The sequence below is a fragment of the Esox lucius genome, chromosome 24 (genome assembly GCF_011004845.1).
Source record: "Esox lucius isolate fEsoLuc1 chromosome 24, fEsoLuc1.pri, whole genome shotgun sequence".
In the NCBI taxonomy this organism is placed as follows: Eukaryota; Metazoa; Chordata; class Actinopteri; order Esociformes; family Esocidae; genus Esox; species Esox lucius.
In genome coordinates, this window is record NC_047592.1 from 16294958 (window position 1) to 16310953 (window position 15996).

At 37.9% G+C, this 15996-nt stretch overlaps 1 protein-coding gene across 6 annotated transcripts; it reads right to left on the reverse strand.

The window, feature by feature from the left end:
* Positions 1 to 1248: 1248 nt before the first annotated feature.
* On the reverse strand, positions 1249 to 10252 carry LOC105028173 (ubiquitin carboxyl-terminal hydrolase 47-like). 6 transcript variants are annotated; one of them, XR_002196033.2, is made up of 15 exons: positions 10054 to 10252; positions 9780 to 9957; positions 9442 to 9590; positions 9262 to 9358; positions 9019 to 9131; positions 8866 to 8936; positions 7101 to 7232; positions 6853 to 6948; positions 6294 to 6422; positions 5971 to 6099; positions 5748 to 5782; positions 5620 to 5654; positions 4297 to 5520; positions 1849 to 1963; positions 1249 to 1774 (listed from the first exon to the last, which is right to left on the reverse strand). XR_002196033.2 is itself a non-coding variant. In XM_010900712.5 (13 exons), the coding sequence occupies exons 3-13, from the start codon at positions 9554 to 9556 to the stop codon at positions 4703 to 4705; spliced, it is 1770 nt and encodes a 589-aa protein (XP_010899014.2). In that variant the 5' UTR covers positions 9557 to 9590; positions 9780 to 9957; positions 10054 to 10252; the 3' UTR covers positions 3769 to 4702. The 6 variants fall into 6 exon arrangements, 1 of the variants encoding a protein (XP_010899014.2); XR_002196035.2 differs by having other exon boundaries at positions 1249 to 1963; positions 9262 to 9302; XR_002196036.2 differs by having other exon boundaries at positions 1249 to 1963; positions 9262 to 9312.
* Between the last annotated feature and the right edge of the window lie 5744 nt (positions 10253 to 15996).

The following is a 15996-nucleotide window of genomic DNA, read 5'->3' on the forward strand; positions in this document are numbered from 1 at the left end:
AAGCCCATTCAAATGTATATTTTCTAGGAGGCACCGCAATTAGAGAAGGGGTGCATGTGAACCTAATACTGTAGGTTCAAGCATGCCTGTTCAGTTAGGCATCTTGCCTTGTCCTCTAACATTGATCACTGACCAACAGTAGCAACCGGTCAATAGATGATAACGATATTTCAGTTGCACAACGCACTTGTTTTGGCCACCCTGCGCGCTTGTTTTGCCTGCATAAATGGTGACTAAAATGCAGTAATCCCGTAGCCCAACTAAAAAAAGAAGGGAAGGGAAAAAGCGATTTCAGTAGGCTTTCTCGTCAGGGGCTGCTCTGGATACAGCATGTCAAATTGCATAGGCCAGTGTCTACTTGTAGTCTGCCTGCTACATTAAGGCCTATTTCATAATTTTTTTTGGGGGGGGGGTGCAGGAGTAATGTGTTATTATGAATGTTAAATCCGATTAGAACGAGAAGTGAAGAACCCGACTTGAGTTGTGTGTATTTTGTTCAGCCTGCATGACCTGGGCCAACTCCCTGTTTAACACCTTGTATTTTATCGGCAACTGAAAAACATTGCTAAGGTGAAATATAAATCTTTCTGGACGTTTTCAAACGACTCTAAGACATAACTTGTATATTGGCACAACCGCGATGAAAGTAACTAATAACCGGCCACATGCAAACAAAAAAAATTCTCTGGTTAAAGAGTTCTCAAAGCGACCCAATTGTGTATCCATAACGGACTTGATTGATTGACAGCGCTCATTGAATAGTTTGCACTCAAATGTCCAATAAAAATGTTCCAAGCATAAAACACTGCGGTTCAATGAGGACATTTCTTTTAAATGGGTTAGGTCCCGCCCCATTGTATTTGAACGATGTACAACTTCACACCATCCAAATTAAATGTCTATTGCATTTAGACAACACTCAAGTTTACACCATCCAAATGAAATGTCTATTGCATTTAGACAACACTCAAGTTTACACCATCCAAATGAAATGTCTATTGCATTTAGACAACACTCAAGTTTACACCATCCAAATGAAATGTCTATTGCATTTAGACAACACTCAAGTTTACACCATCCAAATGAAATGTCTATTGCATTTAGACAACACTCAAGTTTACACCATCCAAATGAAATGTCTATTGCATTTGGACGATGCATAAGTGTACACAATGCAAATGCAATGAGTATTTATGTATATATTTAAGTACTTATTTATATATTTATTTATTTCATATTATGGCACATTTAGTCCTCCATACACAAATACCCTCAACTAAAATCTAAGAATCAATACTTGAACCTTATAGTAACTGTTTGTTGTCCCCCAAACTTGAATGCTGAGCCATAAATAATTGCTTACTGTCCAATGCTTACTGTCCAATTACTCTAAACACAGCACAGTACTGAAGTGGGGTTATCTGCCATTCTTGGGCATAAACTTTCAGGTTTGTTGGCAGAACTCAGACCGTTGTGTCAGTGTATTGTTGCTCGGTTGATATATATTTATTTTTTGTGGAATACAATTTATGATAACGGTCTTGACTCGCCACTTAAAAGCCCCCAGATCTCTAAGACATTTCCACTTAGTGCAGAATTTCTATGTGGACAAAGTAAATATAAAAATCTTACTTGCATAGGGCTTCTTACCAAAAGTCATGATCTTATACAACAAGAAGGACCACACGTCACCCTTGATGGTGAACGTCTTGCTGGCGATTGCCTCGGGAGCTGTCCATCTCAAAGGGAACAGGGCATCCCCCACAGGTATGCACTGTAATAGACACTAGTCCAGTTAAATGGCATTGGCGTAGCTTTAACAACCATGGCGAGGCCAAAGTCAGCCACCTTGGAGACAGGTCCCTGTGGAGGAAGTTCTTTAACTCCAGATAAGCCATTCCAGAAGCTACTTGGGCTGACATCTTTATCTGGTCAGAAAGGCATATCCTGTTACCCCGGTCATCTGTACAACAGGAAAAAAAGCACAATGAGAAAAACGTTATACATTCATTGACATGAAGGGTATCATTTCCATTTTCTGTTTTAGGCAGTTGAAAGATTCTGGCGTTTTGAAAGGCATCCTGGGGAAGGTATCCACAGAACGTTGAATAAAACATATTCCCAAAAGTGAGAGCTGCCATGATTATTACTTCATTCAAACCAAACATTCAGCATTTCTAGTGGATTTGGCAGGACAGGCTCAGTGCATGTGTAATAAGTCAGAATAGACGTAGGGTCAAACTAATCAGGAAAGGCACACATTTGCCAAACTATAAATGTATTTACCAAATGGTTTTTATTGTATATTGCCAAATTATATTTATTTTGGATTTTATTGGGAAATTATGAACACCCTTGTTTTCAATAGTTTGTGCACCCTCTTCTTGCCTTTCTAATATGTTTTGATCATTGAGATCCTTCAATCTGCGCTATTCAAATACAACCACATATTTTGTACACTCACCTAATATGTACACTCACCTAAAGGATTAATAGGAACACCTGTTCAATTTCTTATATGCAATTATCTAATCAACCTATCACATGGCAGTTGCTTCAATGCATTTAGGGGTGTGGTCCTGGTCAAAACAATTTCCTGAACTCCAAACTGATTGTCAGAATGGGAAAGAAAGGTGATTTAAGCAATTTTGAGCGTGACATGGTTATTGGTGCCAGATGGGCCGGTCTGAGTATTTCACAATCTGCTCAGTTACTGGGATTTTCACGCACAACCATTTCTAGGGTTTACAAAGAATGGTGTGAAAAGGGAAAAACATCCAGTATGCGGCAGTCCTGTGGGTGAAAATGCCTTGTTGATGCTAGAGGTCAGAGGAGAATGGGCCGACTGATTCAAGCTGATAGAAGAGCAACTTTGACTGAAATAACCACTCGTTACAACCGAGGTATGCAGCAAACCATTTGTGAAGCCACAACACGCACAACCTTGAGGCGGATGGGCTACAACAGCAGAAGACCCCACCGGGTACCACTCATCTCCACTACAAATAGGAAAAAGAGGCTACAATTTGCACGAGCTCACCAAAATAGGACGGTTGAAGACTGGAAGAATGTTGCCTAGTCTGATGAGTCGCGATTTCTGTTGAGACATTCAGATGGTAGAGTCAGAATTTGGCGTAAACAGAATGAGAACATGGATCCATCATGCCTTGTTACCACTGTGCAGGGGGGTGGTGTAATGGTGTGGGGGATGTTTTCTTGGCACACTTTAGGCCCTTTAGTGCCAATTGGGCATCGTTTAAATGCCACGGCCTACCTGAGCATTGTTTCTGACCATGTCCATCCCTTTATGACCACCATGTACCCATCCTCTGATGGCTACTTCCAGCAGGATAATGCACCATGTCACAAAGCTCAAATCATTTCAAATGGGTTTCTTGAACATGACAATGAGTTCACTGTAATGAAATGGCCCCCACAGTCACCAGATCTCAACCCAATAGAGCATCTTTGGGATGTGGTGGAACGGGAGCTTCGTGCCCTGGATGTGCATCCCACAAATCTCCATCAACTGCAAGATGCTATCCTATCAATATGGGCCAACATTTCTAAAGAATGCTTTCAGCACCTTGTTGAATCAATGCCACGTAGAATTAAGGCAGTTCTGAAGGCGAAAGGGGGTCAAAGACAGTATTAGTATGGTGTTCCTAATAATCCTTTAGATGAGTGTAGATTGTTGTTCATTGCAAAATATTTAATTTGTGGTGAGCTAACCATTTCTTTCTGGATTTTTATGTGTGATGGTCCTGAAAAAATTCATACATACATGTATTTTTAGAGATTTTATTTTATGAGCACAGTGTAAACTTGGGCTGAGAAATTTTATTTGACAAACAGGCAAATTGTTTTTACTGTATATGTTAATACTTGTGTAACATGCATCTTGAAATGTCCCAAAAAGAATAAACCCAAAATCTTGTAGTAGTAGAAGTATGTAGTAAACTGAATATTAAAATAAATAACATAATAAATGATGCTAAACATGAACAGGTTAACAAGGCTGCAGTAACACATAACTATGTGTTAACATTTTCCAAACGTTTGATTATAATTTTTTTTTTAATCTCCATCAAATTAAAACAGGTGGCTTAGTAGAACAGGTGACTCCAGTGATCTACAAAGTCTACAATGCACATTACAGCTGCATCATGGGTTTGAATCCGAAACACTGCTCTTTTAGCAAAACTCGCCTCTGTCTTTCCCCAGCATGTCTTTAAAAGCAACAACAAAAATATCTGAAAATGTACATTTGATAAATAATAAAAAACTGCTCTTTACCTTTCAGTTCCTCTTTTTCTGCTCTTTCCCTGAAGGTATACTCAAACGCTTCACTTGTTTTATCCTTCTCTTTTTATTCCTCCAGCACCATTTTTCAATTCCTCTTTGCATTTCTTTTCCTCTGAGTTCATCAAACGTACAAGGCTTGTAAAAAGTATGTGAGACTATGCTCTTGCACGTTTGCAGAGCTGGAAGACTGTTCGTACTTGGTCAGACTGGTCTGCGTGTCATTAAGATGCCTTTCTCCTTTTACATCAACACACTGACTTTATCTACCATTCTCACAGCATTATCCTGTTCCCCTTTCTCCACAACATGATCCCCTCTTCCTTTCTCCACATTATCCTGTCTCTCATTCTCTACATTATCCTGTCCCCCTTTCTTCAAATTATCCTGTTTCCCTTTCTCACATTATCCTGCTCCCATTTCTCCACATTATCCTGCTCCCATTTCTCCACAACATTACCCCCTCCCCCTTTGTCCACATTATCCTTTTCCCCTTTCTCCACAACATTATCCAGTTCCCCTTTCTCCACTTTATACTGTTCCCCTTTCTCTGCCACATTATCCTGTTCCCCTTCCTCCACAACATTACCCCTGCCCGCCTTGTCCACATTATCCCATTCCCCTTTCTCCACATTATCCTGTTCCCCTTTCTCCACAACATTATCCTGTTCCCTTTTCTCCACAAAATTGTCCCCTTTCCTTGTCTCCACAGTATCCTGATCCCTTTCTCCACAACATTATCCCTTTCCCCTTTCTCCACAAAATTACCCTTAGGTCCTTTCTCCACAAAATTATCCTTCTCCCTTAGTGAACTCCTAACGGGCAAAATATAGTCATAATGGTATACACGGAGCTTGCCCAATTTCTGTTGTGTCTCTGGTGTCTGCTGCAGAGTGACATCTGTTACTGACACCAAGTATTTGTCCTCATCCACATCCTGTCTCCTGTGTGCTATGTACTCCACGCTTTCCTCAAACAAACCACAGTATATTGGTTTTGTTTTATCAATAACAGTATCTGTTCCTGTGTCTGGCTTTCTCAAATGTCTCAGTTGTTCTTTCCTCCTGACTGCATGCTCATGTTCTTTCTGTTCTACACCACCATTAATGTTAACCCCACTTGTCTTCATTTCAACATGCTCTCCATCCTCTTTATTAACTCCACCCTCACTGGGAGGAACTTGAACTTGGTCGGTTGCATGGTCGTTTTTAACATGCGCTGTGGGAGGGTAGGAAAGGACAGTGAAAGACATCAGAGACAGTCACGTAGCAATTATTAAAAAATACTACTTTAAACAACATTTATAAATGAACTTACATTTTCTGTAGACAAGTAGGTAAGCACTCTGGGATCTAGACAAATATATATATTTTTATCTTAGATGTATCTTAGATGAATATTCAATGCCTCAAATACATAACAAAACACAGGTGGAAAAATCATACCTTTCAATCATTGTACTGTTTGGTTGTGGATTCAACTGTAAAGGAAACATACATGAATCAAACTATGGAAACATTTGATAACATAATACATTATTCTTGAATATGATTTTGAGTATAGTTCAATGTACTAATTATTTACAAAATCCAATTCATGATATTAGAACAATAAATAATTTAGGCTATATTTTATAAAATATTCAATAAATACCTAAATCCCCCTTACCTTGTTTACAAAGGAATCATTGAAGATATACCAGTTGTGATCCTCAAAGGACTTGATCTTAGCAATGTAATGTCCACCACTTAAACTGCCAAAATGGTCCACAACTGCATAAAGCTCATAGAGATTTTTCTGTTCAGAGCAATCAAAAGATATGTGAAGACATTGCATTCCAGACATAAAAAATGAGGACATAACTTGACATTTTCTTTTCTTTTTCTGAAGGATAACTAAGTGAAGGAAACAATATGACAGGAGTTTGACTTGCTTTAATATAGTTTGTTGAAAACAGAAAATGATGAATAGAGGTTTTGTAAGAAGTGTACCTCTGTCTGTAATGTGTGAGGCACTTCCACACAGCGGTTGATTTTGACATATGCCATGCTGTCGTAGTCAAATTCAAACCGCTTGAGGAGCAGAATAAGAATGTCTGGGTGATGTTCCATCCTGCATTCCTACAAGATATATATGACAACAAAACACATTATACATTAACACATACTATCTGTTATGATTGTGTAGTTCTCTGTATAATCTATGATAATTGTTGTTTATTTTTATTCACATTATTCATTTGATCGTATGTTGTTGTTCAGCCTTTTTGCATTTGCACGCCTTCAGCCAGTTAACCATAAAAATGTATAATTGAGAGGCTGGGGTGGTTCAGCGTTCTAAACCGCTGCCTCCAGTGCACATGAACTGCTGCAGCAGGGGTTTAAATCCTGACCGCTACTCGTTCAGCAAATTAAATCCTTCTCGGATTTACTGTCCAATAATGCATAAAAATTTTTGATATAATACATTTTCAACTGGTCAATAACGATGAAATAGAAAAAAGACAGAGAGACATTGCCATTAAGGAGAATTCCTAGCATTGTTCCTTACAATGGTTGCATCTGCTTTCTTGTCACATTCATCACAGTACATCTGGTTTTCCCCACTCACAGTTGAAGACTTGAAGAAATTGTTAAACCCATCCTTCTGAAAAGAAACACAAAGTCTTTATCCAACATAATGATTAATTGGTCAGCTGTATGTCGTCAACTGTTAATGTATGTCGTCATTTTTTTCTCATACTGAATTATAACATCTACTATAGACATACAATTTAAGGTGATAACATATTTTCCTACCACACAGTAGGTGTTGGAAGAGTCCAATGGATCTGCTATGGGGAGGGGCAATGTCCAAAATGGACCTGTTTCATCACTGGTTACATGTTTGCTGAAACAGGTAGTGATGTGTCTTAATTCTCCTTTAAAGATCTGGAAACAAACGTTTGTCAGGTATGTCATAACTTTTAAAACAAATCATGGTTAAGTTTTGTACAATAATAACTCTGTAGGCCTAACTACAAAAAATACATAAGTAAATGTGGTGGGCTTGCCAGCTTCTTTACTTTAAAAGTTTTTTTTAACTTTAAGTCCTGGCTTTCAAGTTGGGATAGACATACTAACAAGATTGATTCAACAGATAAAGTATTACATTTAATGAATGGAAAAAATGCAAATTATGTTCATAAATACAACTATGGTTGATCAACATTTAGGCATTTTAGTTGGGATATCATAAACGTGAAACAAATTTGGTTTCGAATCTGTAGCTGACATAGTAAAGAGACAGTGTTTTATGGTTATTTAATCTAATTATGCAAATTACACAAATTAATATAGTCATTGATGATAAATGATTAAGAACTTTAAGTTTGCATAGCCTTAACATGTTAAATAAATGTAGTTAGTTCTCTCTAGCTTGAACATTTCAAGAGATACTATGTTAAGGTTAATGAATGGTAATTATGCAAATTATGTACATAATTATGCTAATTACACACAAAATCAAATATAATACACATTAAACAGTTCTAGGTAGCGAAAGCATAAACATGTGAAACAAAGTCGATTTAACAGTTCAGGAAATACTGTTTTAGGGTTAATTAACACTAATTATCCAAATTAGGCTATTTCATTTTGAAAGTAGGATAGCCTAGAGATGTGAAACTAATTTGGTTGTGTCTCTCCAGCTTGAACAGTTCAAAATACACTGTGTAAGAGTTAACTAACTGCTAATTATGAAAACTTGTTAATTAACAAAGTAAAATACCAGGGCTGGTATTCTGGGCATAAGCATCATTAGCGGTCGCTTAGGGCCCCCCGACTGCTATGGGGTCCCTGACCACTAGGGAGCCCCCGACCGCTGGGGGGGGCAAATCAAATTTTGCTTAGGGCTCCCAAAAGACTATAGAGCCGGCCTTGTCAAATACCATACACGTTTAACTGTGAAACAAAGTTAGTTTGGTCTTTCTACCTTTAACAGTTGACGACATACAGTTTTAGGGTTAATTAACACTATGCAAATAAGGCTAATTAAAATAGTCCATACTTTTTAAACATTTCATAGAATTTTTATTGAGAATAGTCTTAAAGCTTTAAAGTTGGTGTTATAGCTTCATTGGCCAAGGATTAACATTTTTAATAGAATCCTCTGAATCTGTGGCTTTCATTCAAACTCATGTTAACACATTTTAAACACTTATATAACAGAAGTATACAAAACACAAAAATGTAATGGAAGGAACTCAAGTCTGAACATTTCAACGTTAGTTTGGAGTTGATGCTTGAAATGTATAGAAGGGGCTATATCTAGAAGTTTTGGTTTCGGTCTATGGTTGCTCTCTTTTCACATTTAAATGCATTAGAAGTGCATTTAAATTTGGCATGATTAAAAAAATATCTATGCTATCAAAACCATCCTATAAACAAAACAGTTCCAGTAGTCCAGACGTTTTATATGTTGGATTTGTGTAGGTAAATTTCATCGTGTAAGAGAGCAAGCTAAAGAAATTGGAAAAATAAGACGAGAAATCTAGTCGGCCCACCTAATAATTAAGTAGCCTACCTTAGACACTTCAGGATTAACCATGCTTAAAATCTTCTCAAAATACTCAGCAGCATCACGTTGTTCATATACTGGGGGCAAAAACAAACATCTAGCTTTAAACCTAAAAAAGTTCCAAATAAATTGTTTATCCAAGCTCATATAGCTACTTACAGTTTTCAATGCCCAGTGTTGACATGACGTCCTTTGTGTTAGATTCATTTTCCTTTAAATTTGAAAACAGCTGATGCAGCTGAAGATCAATAATATAGTTTTCTTCACAATGACTGTAATAAAGATCAACAATTGATGATGGTGAAATAATTACACATTACATGATGTAGCAATATACAATTATAATGTTTGGGTATTACTCATTTAAACACTTTCATGGCAATATCCCTCATGTTTCCAAACCTTTCCACAGCCTCTCTGAAGTCCTCCGTCATGAAGAGGACCTGCAAAACACTGTTCAAATAACACATTGCCCCTGGATTCTTCAAACCATGGTATTCTAAAGAGAATGTAACAAATTAGTCCTTAATTGATTATCTACAGTAGCTGTTCCATAGATTTTTGCCTACATAAATCACATACCTGGTCCTGTGATAAAAAGTGCTAGGGGGCCATTGACCGATAGGGGAGAGCAGGCCCTAATAAAAAAGTTGTTTACGGCCCCAAAAAGCCTAGAATTGGCACTGTTTATTGCCATTGTCAGCTCCGGTTACTGATATTCCTTTTCTAAACTGTAGATGAAAAATTAATATTAACACATTAATTGCATTTTCTAGGTTTATGTGGGTCACTTATACATGACAACAGAATGATTTCATGCATTGCAAATCAAATGTTATAAATACATCAGTTCGCATGAGACTTTAAATAGATGCAAGGCTTATAAACATTAAATATTTAGTTATTAAATTCAACTTTACCTTTTTATTCATGTATCATTATAGTCTAAAAAACGCGTTTTGCCCTTCGATTTGAAAGCTTACAGGAAACAACCGCAAAGTCTGTAACTGCGACTGTCATATCTGCTAAAAGTTCACTTTCGATTTCAGGTACTCAGATATGTTGACTCGTAGGTTTCCACACGTTTTCAACTATTGCCTACAAAAAAGAGCCTATTAGCGATTTGTTTATTGCAATGCATAAACTTGAATTAGGCTAATCATTTTCGTTTCAATAAGCATTTTTAAGCATTACCATTTGTTGCGCTTTCTTTAATAATGTAAGGTTTGTTTTTTCCCAACGTAACGTTTCATTACAAGGTTTTTATAGGGTGACCACCATTTTCGTTTCATTAGACAGCTTAACGTTGCTATTCATAGGCCTGTGTTTTTGATCGTGGTAGGTAGTATTACATTCAAAGCCCAATTGCTCGCAAACAGTTGATGCTACAGGCCTCGGGTTAGTCTCGTAATGAAAGAAAAAGTTTGGACCACACTGCACATGTCTCGATTCCGACAGGAGTTTCCATATGGCAGGACACTTTTATGGCAATATTAAAGTCGAACGTCGTAAGGGAACGTCAACAAATTGCACTGTCAACATGTTCAAATCTCAACAACTCTTTGACAACATAACCTAAAAACGTCAACCCAATGTAAAACTGTTCATGCTTTTTATAAATTACTAAACTTTTTTTTATGGATAATATAGACATTGATATATTTGCTATGAACACCTTAAAACAATGTATAGTTTACAATTTCAATAGCTCCTTGATCACATGACCTAGACGCTTCAAATCACTCTTGTAATCTTCAGGGGAAGGCTCACACATTGCACAGCCTTTGGTTTCCCAGTTATGCACCTAAACAATTTTTGGGAAGCATTTGAAAATTCTAAATTTCAATAGCTTTCTCAGAATTGGACTGAGACACATCATTTCGATGCTACATTATTCCCTACATCGAGCAGAATGTTACACACCCTTTATTTTCCCCAAAATATGGATCCCAATTATTTTCAAATACACATATATGACAAAATCGCTTGTATATTCAATAGCTCCCTGATCACATGACCTACAGTATCTCACAAATGTGAATACACCCCTCACATTTTTGTAAATATTTGATTATATCTTTTCATGGGACAACACTGAAGAAATGACACTTTAATACAATGTAAAGAAGTGAGTGTACAGCTTGTATAACAGTGTAAATTTGCTGTCCCCTCAAAATAACACAACACACCTCTGGCAACAAAAGTGAGTACACCCTTAAGTGAAAGTGTCAATATTTTTTGTGGCCACCATTCTTTTCCAGCACTGCCTTAACCCTATTGGGCATGGAGTTCACCAGAGCTTCACAGGTTGCCACTGGAGTCCTCTTCCACTCCTCCGTGACGACATCACAGAGCTGGTGGATGTTAGAGACCCTGCGCTCCTCCACTTTCCATTTGAGGATGCCCCACAGATGCTCAATAGGGTTTAGGTCTGGAAACATGCTTGGCCAGTCCATCACCTTTACCCTCAGCTTCTTTAGCAAGGCAGTGGTCGTCTTGAAGGTGTGTTTGGAGTCGTTATCATACTGCCCTGTGGCTCAGTCTCCGAAGGGAGGGGATCATGCTCTGCTTTAATATATCACAGTACATGTTGGCATTCATGGTTCCCTCAATGAACTGTAGCTCCCCAGTGCTGGCAGCACTCATGCAGCCACAGACCATGACACTCCCACCACTATGCTTGACTGTAGGCAAGACACACTTGTCTTTGTACTCCTCACCTGGTTGCCGCCACACACGCTTGACACCATCTGAACCAAATAAGTTTATCTTGGTCTCATCAGACCACAGGACATGATTCCAGTAATCCATGCCCTTTGTCTGCTTGTCTTCAGCAAACTGTTTGCAGGCTTTCTTGTGTATCGTCTTTGAGGCTTCCTTCTGGGATGACAGCCATGCAGACCAATTTGATGCAGTGTGGGCGTATGGTCTGAGCACTGACAAGCAGAACCCCCACCCCTTCAACCTCTGTAGCAATGCTGGCAGCACTCATACGCCTATTTCCCAAAGACAACCTCTAGATATGACGCTGAGCATGTGCACTCAACTTATTTGGTTGACCATGGCGAGGCCTGTTCTGAGTGGAACCTGTCTTGTTAAACTGCTGTATGGTCTTGGCCACCATGCTGCAGCTCAGTTTCAGGGTCTTGGCAGTCTTCTTATAGCCTAGGCCATCTTTATGTAGAGCAATAATACTTTTTTTCAGATCCTCAGAGAGTTCTTTGCCATGAGGTGCCATGTTGAACTTCCAGTGACCAGTATGAGGGAGTGTGAGAGCGATGACACCAAATTTAACGCACCTGCTCCCCATTCACACCAGAAACCTTGTAACATTAATGAGTCACATGACACCAGGGAGGGAAAATGGCCAATTGTCCCAATTTGGACATTTTCACTTTAGGGATGTACTCACTTTTGTTGCAAGCGGTTTAGACATTAATGGCTGTGTGTTGAGTTATTTTGAGAGGACAGCAAATTTACACTGTTATACAAGCTGTAAAGCAAATTTACACTATTATACAAGCTGTACATTCACTACTTTACATTGTAGCAAAGTGTCATTTCCTCAGTGTTGTCACGTGAAAAGATTATCAAATATTTGCGAAATGTGAGGGGTGTACTCACTTCTGTGAGATACTGTAGATGCCCTAAAAGCACTGTTCAATTGAAAAACAAACCGAAAGCTTTGAGGGGGATGAATGAAAAATAAAACCTTACAATAATCTGGTTACATAACTGTGCACACCGTCTAATAACTGGCATGTGGCTGTGTTCAGAATAAACCAATCACATTCAAACTAATTTTAAATAGAAGTCATTATACACCAGCCATCATTCAAAGTGACTCTGACATTTTCTTAGTTGCATCTCAGAGCAAAAGCCATGGTTCGCAGAGCTTCCAAAGCATCAGAGGGATCCCATTGTTGAAAGATATCAGTTAGGAGAAGGGTACAAAATAATTTCCAAAGCATTAGATATACCATGGAACACAGTGAAGACAGTCATCATCAAGTGGAAAAACATGGTACAACAGAGACATTACCAAGAACTGGACGTCCCACCAAAATGTATGAAAAGACGAGAAGAAAACTGGTCAGGGAGGCTTCCAAGAGGCCTACAGCAACATTAAAGGAACTGAAGGAATTTTTGGCAAGTACTGGCTTTGTGCTACATGTGACAACAATGTATCTCCCGTATTCTTCATATGAAAGGGATATGGGGTATGGTGGCAAGACTGAACCCTTATCTTTCCAAGAAAAACATCCAAGCCCGGCTGAAATTTACAAAAACAAACATCAAATCCCCCAAAAGCACATGGGAAAATGTTTTATGGTCTGATGAAACCAAGGTTGAACTTTTTGGCATAATTCCAAAAGGTATGTTTGGGGCAAAAACAACACTGCACATCAACCAAAGAAAACCATACCCACAGTGAAGCATAGTGGTGGCAGCATCATGCTTTGGGGCTGTTTTTCTTCAGCTGGAACCGGGGCCTCAGTCAGGGTGGAGGGAATTATGAAAAGATCCACAAAAGCATGGCCCAGCCAGAGCCCAGACCTGAATTCAATTGAACATCTGTGGGGTGATCTGAAGAGGGCTGTGCAAAGGAGATGTCCTGGCAATCTGACAGATTTGGAGAGCTTTTGCTAAGAAGAGTTGGCAAATATTGCCACGTCAAGATGTGCCATGCTAATAGACTCCTAGCCAGAAAGACTGAGTGTTGTAATAAAATCAAAATGTGCTTCAACAATGTATTAGTTTAAGGGTGTGCACACGTATGCAACCAGGTTATTGTGAGTTTTATATTTTTTATTTTTCCCCCTCATAGATTTGTTCTCGTTATAGTTCACATTAAAGGTGGAAAAAGTTTTGACATGATTTATCTTTGTCTCATTCTTTTACATCACAAGAACCTGGCATTTTTACAGGGGTGTGTAGACTATTTATATCCACTGTATGACTAAATCGCTTGTAAATTCTATAGCTCCCTGATAACATTACCTGCTTCAAATCCATCTTATAATCTTTAAAGTGTTGGGCCACACATTGCACAGCCTTTGGTTTCCCAGTTAGGCACCTACACAATTTTAGAGAAGCATTTAAAAATTATAAATGTCAATAGCTTTCTCAGAATGAGACGGAGACACATAATTTTCATGCTACATTATTCCCTACATAGAGTAGCATGTTGCACACTCTTTAGTTTTCCCAAAATGTGGGACCCAATTTTTTTTTTTAAATACAATATTTGACAAAATTGCTTCTAAATTCAATAGCTACCTGTCCACTTGACCTAGATTTCAAAATATAAATACATTTCTCAACATGAGACACACCATTTTGATGCTACATTATTCCCTACATAGGGCAGCGTTTTGCACACACTTAAGTTGTCCCCAAATAGCCCCCAAATGTCATACATGTGTATTTAAGAAAAATGTGGTCCCATAATATGGGAAAACTAAAGGGTGTGCAACATGCAGCCCTATGTAGGGGATAATGCAGCATCAAAATGATACGTCTCAGTCTCATGTTGAGAAAGCTATTGGAATTTTACATTTTGAAACGCTTCCCTAAATAAGAGTGATTATAAACATCTAGGGCATGCGATCAGGGAGCTATTGAATTTACAAGTGATTTTGTCATATATGTGTATTTAACCCTTATGCACCCCTCGGGCATTTTTGTAAATTTTTCTAAAAAATAATTTTTGATTTGGGGATCATCTTGTCTGTGTTGCAGCTAGGGGCATGATTTTTTGGCAGAACTCTTATTTTTAAGCGGAAGAAGATGGATGGATGGAACTCTTATTTTTTGTTACATTTTTTAAATCCAATATCTTTAACTCTTTCATGTCTTTCATACTCTGTTTGTGAATTTTGCACCCTCTTGACACCTTCGTGGACAAAAATGTCCCATTGACTTCCATTAAAAATTTTTTTTTTATCTCACTGCCATCAGAATATAAAACCATGCATTCTGTAATGTAAGCATGGTTTTTCTTCATTTTGAAGAAAAGTAGTCATATTTGAAATGTTTACTGTATTCCACCACACACACGCGCGCACACATGCACGCACACACGCGCTCAAACACATGCACACACACACATGTGCACACGTGCACACGCACGAAAATGGTTTAATCTGGTAGAAGAGTTTTTGTGTGCACATGGAATACAGTCAAAATTTCAAATATCACTACTTTTCTTCAAAATGAAATGCTTACATTACAGAATGCATGGTTTTATACTCTAATGGCAGTGAGATAAAAAAAAAGTGTTTTTAATGGAAGTCAATGGGACATTTTTGTCCACGAAGGTGTCCAGAGGGAGTATCTGGCACTACATAAAATGTACTAATGCAATCAAATAAATTTTGTTGCTAATCTTTGACATATCCAAGACTCTAATCACCACCAAAGCCCCATGCCTCTACTATTTATTATATTGAAAATATAATTTTTGTAATGATTTTTTGTAATAAATAATGAGGTAATTTAAACAATCAAGCTGGCATTTAAAGGGTTAAAATCCTGAAAATGATTGAATGTTTGGTTGTTTTGAGCAGGTTTTAAGTTGTTTAAGAGATTTATGGGAAAAAAAAGCTGAAAGAAATATAAATGTATAAACATTTCATGTCAGTTTATTGTACGTGTACATTTTTGTCCACGAAGGTGTCCAAAGGGTAGTACATTTGAGGGGTGCAAAAGGGTTAAATAAAAACCTGAGTCCCAAATTTTGGGAAGAATAAAGGGTGTGCAACATGCTGCTGTCTGTAGGGAATGATCTAGCATCACAATGATGCATCTCAGTCTCACATTGAGAAAGTTATTGGATGTTTTAAGTTTTGAAATGCTTCCCTAAAATTGTGTAGGTGCATAACTGGGAGACCAAAGGCTGTGCAATTTGCGAGCCATCCCTATGAAGATTATAAGAGGGATTTAAAACATCTATGTCATGTGATCAGGGAGTTATTGAAATTTTAAACTGCACATTATGTTTTCATGTGTTCATAGACAATATATTAATATCTATATTATCCATATAAAAGTTTAGCAATCTATAAAGACCAGTTTAACATTGGTTGGAGGTTTATAGGTGATGTAGTCAAAGAGTTGTTGAGATTTTAAAATGTT

Coding starts and splice junctions, on each gene's coding strand:
- LOC105028173 (XM_010900712.5), bottom strand. CDS start 9,556: ATGGCAATAAACAGTGCCAATTCTAGGCTTTTTGGGGCCGTAAACAAC. Junction 9,132..9,261: donor TTCAGAGAGGCTGTGGAAAG/GTTTGGAAACAT, acceptor TCTTTATTACAG/TCATTGTGAAGAAAACTATA. Junction 6,423..6,852: donor AGAAAGCAGATGCAACCATT/GTAAGGAACAAT, acceptor TATATCTTGTAG/GAATGCAGGATGGAACATCA.